The 11,374-nt window shown below is 35.7% G+C and overlaps 1 protein-coding gene across 2 annotated transcripts; it reads right to left on the bottom strand.

Moving 5' to 3' along the window:
• Nucleotides 1-207: 207 nt before the first annotated feature.
• On the bottom strand, nt 208-11,117 carry gpnmb (glycoprotein (transmembrane) nmb). 2 transcript variants are annotated; one of them, XM_077195458.1, is made up of 12 exons: nt 10,883-11,117; nt 9,940-10,071; nt 8,474-8,635; nt 8,171-8,344; nt 7,926-8,087; nt 6,730-7,050; nt 6,492-6,551; nt 3,986-4,228; nt 2,873-2,978; nt 2,365-2,588; nt 1,272-1,365; nt 208-1,192 (listed from the first exon to the last, which is right to left on the bottom strand). In XM_077195458.1, exons 1-12 carry the CDS (start codon nt 10,950-10,952, stop codon nt 1,045-1,047), a joined length of 1,896 nt encoding a protein of 631 aa, XP_077051573.1. In that variant the 5' UTR covers nt 10,953-11,117; the 3' UTR covers nt 208-1,044. The 2 variants fall into 2 exon arrangements, with proteins under 2 accessions (XP_077051573.1, XP_077051574.1); XM_077195459.1 differs by having other exon boundaries at nt 8,492-8,635; nt 10,883-11,083.
• Between the last annotated feature and the right edge of the window lie 257 nt (nt 11,118-11,374).

Below are 11,374 nucleotides of genomic sequence, written 5' to 3'. Positions count from 1 at the left end.
TGTTTTTGTGTCCCTATTTGTTGGATGATTTTAGTACTTTTTGGTGTATTTAGGAGTGTTGAGTTTGTGAACTGGAAGGTTGTTTCGTCCCCTCCCCATCCCAAAAACTAGTCTAATTTCAGTTAAAATACAATGACCCCTACAAAGGTTGAGGAATTTTCAAAATGGGTTATCAATGTATAAAAATGGCTGATGTACATTAGCAGATAGTGTTTTAGAAAGTTTATTAGAATATTGTTGTATATACATCACTTACAGGAGTGGTTCATTTATATAATCACGAATGATTAGCTAATTATATTTTCCAGAAGTGCTGTCAAATTAATTTCAATACCCAACCTGCATGTATGTCATCAATACAAATTTCCCAAATTCATTTGTCATAAGAAGAAATTGTTAGTAAAGTGTTTTCTTATGAAAGAACAGCTTAATTACCATCAACTGAAAGACACCGGTCCTTCTCCAAAAAAGTGCACCAAATTCACTCCCCATATTTTCAAAATGAATCCAATATCTCTTGAATATATTCAAAACATAGTATCTTCTCCGAACATTACCCATCTCACTCAACTTTCTCATCCTTTCTGCACATTAAAAAACAGCATTTCATATGAACATGTCAAATCAAATGCATAAAGCTTCACTCAAAATGGTCCAAAAGCTGTAATTTTCAGCTTTAAATCCTAGTTCATATTTTTGTGATTCTGTTTGGGAAAACCAAACATTTTCTGTGATGGGTCAAGTAGTTTTAGTTGTTTTAGATGATTACTTTAGATTTGTAAAACACTGTAGATCTGGTATAGCCTATTTGAGCTCATTCATCCCACATCTCCCATTAAAAATCTTTAAAGCTTGTATGTGCGGTAACTAAAATGCTTGCTTTATTCTATTTTGACTGAATAGAAGATGCCAGAGTAATCTAATCTTGCTGAAAACACTCGTCTACGAGATCACTTTTGTTATTCTTATAGATAGACTACAGCTTGAGAGATGTAACGAATAAACAGCAGCTGCAGAAACTATGCTGCGACAACTCGGATCAGTCTATTGTGGCCTTTCTGTCAATAAATGACTTCTCTCTCCGTCGGCAGAGAACAGAGCTGCTCTTATTCTGCTTAAACTCCTGCTACCAGTATTTCTCTCGGCATCCTCCAGCATAGAGCGCCTCACTGGACGATACACCTTATATCGCCTAAAAGGAATAGAAAAAAATGAAGGGATTAAGATGCAGATTATGTTTTTGAAACATCAGTATGGTTAGTGGTACTCACTTGTAAACCATGACGGCAAGGAATGCAAAAATTAAAATAAGCACAGCGCTGGAAGACAGAACCACCTCAGCAACGTGGGAGGATTTAGGAGAGTCTAAGAGGATGGATGAAAAATGTAAATATTCATCAGCCAATTATAATTATATAGTTAAAATAAATATTATATTTATAAGTATGTACATTCATACATTTCTAAATCTTTATAAATGTTTGGTTTAAAGTGAAATGGGCCTATTTGTGAGGATCAAAACAGAAAAAGTTCAATTTAGAGACTTCACACACCTTTAGCGACTTTAAGGGGGAAAAAAAAGCAACAATTGACTTGTTGAACTGCTGGTTAACATTTAGTCAGTCACTATATCATACTTGTTCTGCTGTCTGACAGAACATATGTAAATTATCAGCTATATAATATATGTAATATTAAAATACAGTGAGCACGGATTAGGAGTTGGTGTATTACGTCATCTAGCAACATTTAACAACTTTTTTGAGCAGGCTTTAGCTACTTTCCATTGGAAATAGTTGGCAACACTAAACAAAAATTGTATTTAAAAAGCTGAAAAAAATGAATACCTTTTAGATAAAACACTTAAATTAGAAAATTTGCCTTGGCAACTAACTGAAATAAAAAACAAAATTTAAAAAAAAAATATCTAAAATTGTTTTTAGTTTTAAGTACTAAAATGACCAAAACTAAAACCGAAGTGAAAATAAATAGAAATATATTTTTAGAAACTAATAAAAACTGCAAAAGCACATAAGATAAATGTAAATTTTTACACAAAAATCTCATTCAGAATATTAAATACTATAATATTATATAAATAATACTAAAATAACTTCGTAACAATATATATTATAAAAATTGGTAACATTACTTTTGATGGTCCCTTTTGAACATTCTGTTAAGTAACTTTGCAACAATGCCAACTTATTCTAACCCTACCAGTCTACTAATACTTTACTAATGTGAGTTAGTAGACATGTAGGTGCAACATTATAGTCAACAGAATGTGTTAAAGGGACCATCAAAATAAAGTGAAACCGGAGAAACAAATAATGCAAATGTCAAGGGACACTACAAACTTACTCTTGTCAGGGCTGTTGCCAATTGTGACTGAGGTGGTGGTGGCAAGAGCCAAGCCTCCAGGCACACCCAGCGTGATGTTGACACAGTAAGTGCCCGGCGTTTGGAAAATGCGTGTCAAACTGATTTTGCAGCCCTCGCCGTAAGGGGCCACGTCCTCACACAAGATATTCTTGACCTCCCGACAGGCGGAGTTGGCCACAATGGTGCAAGCCACTGAGGGAACACTGAGAAAAGGAGGGATGATGCTCAATTATATTGGGTGTCATCCACACGTCATCCGTGTTGTAAATGTGACTGAATGTTTTTGACATATGACGGTGACGTGCTGTGAAATGTCTCAGCTGGAGGGCCTCAAATGCTCAATGCAGATCAGAATCAACTACATCTAAAAATGCTCTACACTCTTCTCAAGTGAAGCACATGATCTTCTGTCTGCTTTTATATATATATATATATATATATATATATATATATATATATATATATATGCGGTTTGTCTAAATCTTACCTGCCTGAGCATGTCACCATGAAGTTTACAGATGTGTTGGAAATTTTGTCAGCTGACACTTTTAAAATCTGATTAGCTGGCAGATTCTGAAGAGCTGGAGGAGGTTCTGCAGAAACAGACATTTTTTTTTATATAAAAAACAATAATGTAGGCCCATTATTATTAGTACAAAACATACCAGTGTTATTTTAGAATCATTGATATATTCATTTTTTTTTTTAATATTTTGGAGTATGTTAGGTTTTTATTTTTATATTTTCTGTTTCCATTTTACATTTAAATTTAGTATTTTTAGGCATGGTTTCACAGACAGGGCTTAATAAAGCCGGGATTAGGCCTTAGTTCAATAAGGACATTTACCTTTTTTTTAAAACGTGCCTTAGAAAAAAACAACACATGGCAGTGCACTCCCATATATTGCAAAAAATGTTTTTAAGCTCGCATGGAAAAGGGAATATTTTGCAAAACTGCAGTGGAAACTGCTCCTGAAACGCCGTAATTTCGCAATAGTTTTTTATCTGTATTTAGAAAATATCGCAAATGTTTTACGCAAATCTGTAATGGAAATGCGGCTAATAACACTCAAAACTGTCCCGTAACTATAGCTAACTTTATAAATTAGGTCTAATATAAGGCCTTTTCTAATATTAACACGGGTCCTAAAGCTGTTGCCTGATCATAACCTTTATTTTTTCCAGTGATATTCCCCTGAGCTTTTCTCTTTTGTAATGTCTCTCAGCCATCTCTCTTTCTAAAGTCTTTCTTTAAATCTCCCTCTTGCTCACTCTCTCTCCTCCCCATCATCAGTGGACACGCCCCCTACTGCTGATAGGCTACAAGTTTGTTGTGTTGCTCCGTCTGATCCACTTTCAACAGCATTTCTCAGAAATTGCTTACTGCACCTTTAAAGTAAATGAAAATGAGAAATGTAGCTTTTTTTCAATTTAATTTTATTTCAGTTATTGTTTATTTTATTATAAACAATTATTTTTTAATGGTTTTTGTTTAGCTAACATTAACGCTGATACATAGCAACAAAAAATAATGATTTGACGAAAATTGATTTTTGTGTTTGTTGCCTAAATGTTTGCTGTGGTCTGGTAATCTTCTTACCAATTATGATTATCTCGCCTTCAAATGACCCATACATGTGGCGAAAACAATCTGACACCTTGAAGTGTGTGTGTTTGATCATCGGCGGAGAGGTGGGCAGCTTATAGGTTGAACTGGCCTCAGGTACAGCAGTTGCTGTAATAGATGTCACCTCTGAATCAGTTTGGAATGGTTCGGTTGTTGGGACAGCAGTTGTATGAACTCGAGGGGTGGTACTTGGTGAAGGATTGGTGATGATAGGAGCTAGAGAATAGTTGAAAAGTGTTAAATACATTGTACAACCCCAAATCCAGAAAATTTGGGACATTCTGTTAAAATGCAATAAAATCAAGAATCTGTGATTTGTTAAATCTCTTTCAGCTTTATTTAACTGACAAAAGTACAAGAAAAGTTTTTCAATGTTTTCACTGAACAACTTAATTGTATTTTGTAAATTTATACAAATGTTGATTTTGGTGGCTGCAACCCCAAAAAAGTGGGGACAGAGGCATGATTACAACTGTTAATTACACTTTTTAAAAGTTTTGGGAATTGAGGATACTAATTGTTGAAGTTTTGCAATTTATTTTTGCCTAATCTCGCCTGATATAAGACATCTGCTCAACAGTCCGTGGTCGTCGTTTTCTGATTCTGTTTTTGATGATACATATTTTCAATAAGAGACCGATCTGGACTGCAGTCAGGCACATTCACTCTATGGTGTAAAGTGTCTAAGGGCATTTTCACACCTGAAAGTCCGCACCAAGGTCCGAACCAAAGTTCACGTTTTGATACATTTTATACTTTCAGAAAGTTTTGGTTTGGTTTCACACTGCAATTACGCGAGCGCACTAAAGAACTTGACGAGACATAGTTGCGTCCTGTCGTCATCATCTATGTGGGCTGCATCTTGACATTGATTGGTTTGTAAATGGACGTGCGTCTGACGTCAGCGTGTTGTCAATTCGGCGGGTAACTTTGACAACATGAATGAACAGACGCATATCATTGCAAATATATTTGGAAAGTGTCTGCATTTTTGTGCTCTTTTTTCAGTTGTGCTCTTTTTGTAGCTTTTTTTCAATTTAATTTTATTTCAGTTATTGTTTATTTTATTATAAACAATTATTTTTTAATGGTTTTTGTTTAGCTAACATTAACGCTGATACATAGCAACAAAAAATAATGATTTGACGAAAATTGATTTTTGTGTTTGTTGCCTAAATGTTATCATCAATATGTATCATTGCAAATATATTTGGAAAGTGTCTGCATTTTTGTGCTCTTTTTTCAGTTGACTTCTTATTTTTTCAGTTGACTGCCACCTTCTGTTTTTTCGGCTATGCGGGAACCACCGGAACTTCCTGTAAAAGGTCTGAAAGTCCGAACCATACAGAAATGCTTTCACACTAGAACTTTTGAACAAACCTTTGTTCAGTTTGATCCGGACCGAGACTACCTCTTCTCGTCGGATCAAATTTCATCTGTTTGGTCGCCTACCACCGTGGTCGTCTACAGGTGTGTAGGTTTCACACCTGTAATTTTGATTCGGACCAAACTGAAAAGTCCGAAAGTCCGGACCAAACAAGGTAGGTGTGAAAGGGCCCTAAGAAACCACTCTGTTGTAGCACATGCTGAATGAGGCCTGGCATTGTCTTGCTTCCCAGGAAAGATGTCATCCTGATGGCAGTTTATCTTGTTTCTGTACAATCCCAATATACGCCTACACCACGTCAATGTACATACAGTACCTTCACATACGTGAAAGTCACCCGTGCCGTTTGCACTGATGCACCTCATACCATGACAGATGTTTGCTTTTGTACCTGTCATTGATGATAGTCTGGATGGTCCCTTACGTCTATCTATGGGACTGAGAACTCAATGTCCGTTTCCCCCAAAAACAAGCTGAAACATCTGAGATGAGTTCAGGCCCGGAGGACATAGCAGCATCTCTGCATTAAACAGATGCATAGCTTTCTTCTTGCGTATGAGGGTCACACACATTCAACAGAGGTTTCCTGCCTTGCCCTACATCTACTGAGATTTCTCTGTATTCCCTGAATCTTTTCACAATATTATATATGGTAGATGGTGAAAGACATAAATTCTTTGCAATCTTGCTTTGAGTAATGTGATTTTTTTAAATTGTTTGACAATTCTCTCATAATAATTTGCACAAAGAACCATAACTCATCTTTGCTGGCAAAGACTGAGAAGCTCTTTTACAGTCAAACACGATACCCTCACCTATTACCAATTCACCAGCTCATTGTGGACTGTGTAAAAAGAGTTTGCAAAATACAAATAAGTTGTTCAGTGAAAACATTGGAAATATTTTCTTTGTACTTCTGTCAGTTAAATAAAGATGAAAGAGAATGAACTAATCACAGATTCTTGATTTCATTGCATTTTACAAAAGGTCCCAACTTTTCAGGATTTGGGCTTGTAGAAATGTCCTTTATGTGTTCTGTTTGTGGTCATTCATATTAGAAATTGTTGTTGCTTCAAATACAACTTGTCTTACCCTTGGTGGTATCCATTTTGCTAGTGAATGCATGAGTGCCAGGAGGTAGAGTAGGCATTTCTGAAACAAAGCACATCAAACTGAATGCTGTAAATGCTGGCTTTTAACAAGACAGCAGTTTTAAGCATAAGTGTCCACATTTTGTCCTGTTTTTAATGGATAATAATGAATATGTCTGGCATAGATAAGAGGATATCTGTTGTCTAGAAGCGTAAAGTGCCTGTATTGATGAGATTACCTGGGGTATGAGCCTGTGTGAAGTGCATTGGTGTTGGAGTCGGTGGTGGGCAGGGTACAAGGAATGATGCCTCCACTAGGAGCTTGACTGTAACATTTCCAAGCGTGTTGTACGCATGGGTTGCCACATTGCTGTGGGTGACCAATTGGTTGCCATCCCGAAAGTCCCAAATGAAATCCACCGCATCAGCTGTCTTCAGATAGTTACTTGGGTCGTGGATCTGGACGTTGAAAATCACATCAGACCCCCTGACAAAGATGTTTTTGTCAGTTATGCTGGCTGCTGCTTTCTGGGAAATGTTCACAGAGAGTGGAATCTTATCTGGAGGAACGTAAAACCTTGGTTAAAATACGAAAATGTATCAATAGAAGAAGTTGAAGGGGTTTTAATCTTTATATATATATATAAAAATTATATATATATATATATATACACACACATAATATACATATATATAATATATATATATATATATATATACATACACATAATATACATATATATAATATATATATAATATAAACTATATAAATGCAACCTTAATATATATATATATATATATATATTAAGGCTGCATTTATATAGGCTACATTTATTTAATTAAACAATACAGAAAAAACTGTAATATTGTGAAATAAATATATTTTAAAATGTAATTTATTCCTGTAATTTATTCTCAATTACTAAGCCTCAAAATAATGATTATAATATGCTGAATTGTCAGATATTATTGGTGCTCAATTATCAATAATAGTTCTTATTATTATCAATGTACAAAATAGGTTTTAATGCGTAATAATTACTAGAAACTATGATACATTTTTCAGGATTTTTTTTTGGGATGAATAGAAAGTTCAAAAGAACAACATTTATTTAAAATGTAAACATTTTATAACATTATAAATGTATTTTCTGTCACTTTTGATTAATTGAAAGCATCCTTGCTGAATAAAAGTATCAATTTCTTTCTTTTCTTTAAAAAAAAAATCTTACCCAAAACGAAATAATTACATAATAAAGGTAATATATTGGTTTATATAATAGTATTAATAGTATAATAAAAAAAACAATATTATACATATAATATTATTTATAATATTAAAAATATACATCAATTTTATATAAATTGAAAAATATATATATCAAGGGACATTTATGATTCTGTACATAAATATGATTGAAAGTAACAGGCAGACCTGTTATGAAGAACACAGTACTGTCCGTAGAGAGCGGGCTGTACTTTCTGCGCTCCTGTTTACGATAAACCATCACTTCCATCACACCGGCTCCAAATGTCATGTTAGTAGTGTTCAGGGTCAGATGGGAGGAGGAGCCATCACATGTCTCAAAATACTGGCCTGTGAGGGAAAAACCACAGGATGATGGTACATTAGTGTGGTTACACTGATATCATTTGGGTCAGTGAATGGCTGAAACTCACCCATGGTGTGCCACACATAGACATAACCTCTACGTCTCCAGTCATTGGTCTGAGGAAAAGGCTTTCCATCAGGAAAAACATTGCACCTCTTCAAATCTGTACACTTCCCAAAGCCATAGTCATCCAACCAGGATGTCCAGTTAAACACATACCCTGAGCGCACCTGCCCATTAGCTAAAAAAAAGCAAAGGGGTTGAACAGATGAAAAAATTGTAATATGTGATATGTAAATGCAACCCTTTGAAATACTACTCATTTTTTCCACTTGCAATTGTGCATAGAGATTATAGAGGAATGAAGCACCTGAGGCCCCCTTCATACCGTCGTCACAGTGCTCGTCATACACCAGGTTACCATTGCTGTCCTCCTTCTGGCACGGTGGGAACTCCAGAGCTGCAGTGAACGACATGCACGAGCCGTTCATTGCAGGGCTGTCGCTTGTGAGGCGCACCTTCGGTGGTTTGTCTGTGATGTTCACGAGAGAGCATTGAATGATTATTGTGTGGGGTCATTTCTGTCATGCACTTTAATGTACATTTTTATTCCTGTCATGCAGTACATTATTATGTCCCCATTTTTATTTGAGATTAAGATTTTTTTTCTCCAATATCTATTAACATATCCTGTGGCCTCAGTATGACTTTCCATCTTGTCAAACTTTTGTAATATCACTTTAACCAATGAGATTGTCTTCCTCCTGGATAAGAGACATCATTTTGGCGGGAAAACATCAGCACAAATATCTGTAAGTATGGGGTCAGATAAATAGAGCTCCCTAGTTCAGTAGTCAGGGCACTGATCAGGGAGTCGGCCATTTTAATGCACTGAAAAGTTAGCTTCCTAAAAAATCCCACAATGCATAATGAAAATCAGGGAGCATCGATGCTCATGTATCTGAAATCGTATAGCCTACTTCCCTATAGCAACCAAAAAACTCTGTGACAAAAGTAGTAGGACTACATCTGAATTTACAGTCTTCATAAAAGAGTTGGCAAAAAGTAACTGGATTATACTTATGGCTTGATTCTTAAGTGTGCATACGATGACACTTAACTGAGGCCACTGGAGAGGATTTGTGAATTGCAGTGAAGCAACGCAACTGACGCTGGTAGGTCACATGTTAATGAAAACATGGCGAATGTATACATCCAGATTACTTTCATACTACACACATAAAAAAACATACTTTTTTAGCGGTCGAGAAGTAGCCTAATCAATTATTCAAAATATGCCAGGGTCCTTTCTGTCCATCCCAGTGCCTGTATTCGTGAACTGGATATGTTGATTCACGACCGAGGGAGCTGGAGAGCTGATTGAGACGCACCCATTGGCAATTTGATGACTTCTGTGATGTGTGCTATTAGCTGGCTTGTCTCTCTAAAACTTTACATTATGTTTGTCAAAAGTAGCCTACTGAAATGATTTTTATATCACAATTATTAAAACGGGTAATAATTATCTCGTATCTATTGTGTAAATAATCATGTTGTATTAGGCTACACTTTAAGTGCCTACATGTAGGCTACTCTTAAAAATAAGGTTCTGACTGGCATCGATTGTTGAAGAACCTTTAATATCCACTGACTGAACCTTTCCATTAGCCTACACAAAAGGTTCTATATAGTGGGAAAATGTCTTTATATTAAAAAAACCGAAAAACATTTTTGCTTGTTAAAGAACAATTCACAATAAGGTTCATTGGGGATTTGCATTTCTGAAGTGTGGATCAAAATAAGTAACACTGATAGGCTATTTTACATGACTCTTACCATGTCTGCGAGTCAGCAGTTGTTTGACGGGGGGATACAGAGATTCGTCCCAAGGGTTCGTGTCCGGATCCCATCCAGGGATTGGGAACGGAAAAGGGAGCTTGTGTTTGTGAAGGAACATGTCACCATAAGCTGCACTCATGACAAGGGAAAACAGATATTTTAAAAGCATTGTGAATGAAAATAAAGCCATGTAAAACTCAGGGCTGCATTACACAAACATTTCTTCACTGGAACTGTTTCATGTAATTAAATGGACAATAATTTACATTAGTTAGTCTTGAAATTTTATAAACCATAACAGGGAAAACTGGGCTATAATTGTCTCGCATGGAATTTGCCACTTTTCACTGGGCTATATCTACAAAAACAGAGGTGAACGTACAAATATCAACCTACTTAAAAATAGGACAATAGCCCCAGTCTCCAGCCTTCTTCCCAAAGAAGTCTTAAAATGCACTTAATTTACTCACTAACTTTATCTATCCTTGCATTCTGCCTATGGATACTTTTAACGAACTCAGATATTAAAAAAGAGATTAAAAGAATAGACTATAAAGCATATTCTCACAGTCTGGTGGTGAACGAAATATTGAGGAAAGTATTTCCACAAGACTGACTTGGAATCTCACGCAAGTAGCTATCGCAGCCTAATTAGTTTCATGAGACTGCAGCGCGCGGACGAAAACAATTATTCCAACACAATGTAAAACATTTTTATAGCCTATCATATGTTTTTCCAAACATAATTTACGTCGACAATGGGGGAATTTAGAAATGCCTACCAGGAATCTTTTACACTACACCCTATATAAAATTGTTTTAGTGGTTTATATAAAATCACCTTGATTCAACAATCACTTGTCCAAAAACGTAAAAACTTTATTATAAACATTCACTGATGACTTTTTTTAAATAATTTCGTTAAAAAGGTTTTACTTACTTTTTTTGCTGTTCGTTATAGGAACGAAAAATGCCCAGGCCAGCACAAGTAACATTTCCAAATGCATCATGTCGAATTTTTTTCAATTGAAAATACAAATATAATTGATCAGATTGGGTTTTTTTTTTTCTTGTATGTCCCACTCTACCAGTCCAGCTGCTCGTCCCAGACCCCTCAACTCTCTTCTGCTCTTTCTCACATCTCACAGTCACTCGCTAGAGCTCTAATTTAATACAACAATCATGTGACGTTTCTGTAACAAGAAGCATCTGATTCTTAATTGGGATCTATGAGCGCGAGCTGAGAGGAGAACTCGGAGTCTCATGTTGGCGTGACCCTTGTTGCTTTCTCCTTGTATTTCGAAACACAAGCTATTTCAAAACAATCTTATTTTTGTCAGACTGTTGTCTGAGACTTTAGACTTTATGGCCTTGTTCAAAACAAATGGTAGGCTACATTGTAGCCTTTTTAATGGCCCATTATTAGATATCC

The sequence above is a fragment of the Siphateles boraxobius genome, unplaced genomic scaffold, assembly GCF_051911475.1.
Source record: "Siphateles boraxobius isolate OS27281-9 unplaced genomic scaffold, OSU_SipBor_1 33, whole genome shotgun sequence".
Classification (NCBI taxonomy): Eukaryota; Metazoa; Chordata; class Actinopteri; order Cypriniformes; family Leuciscidae; genus Siphateles; species Siphateles boraxobius.
This window is presented reverse-complemented; position numbering and strand designations above follow the sequence as displayed.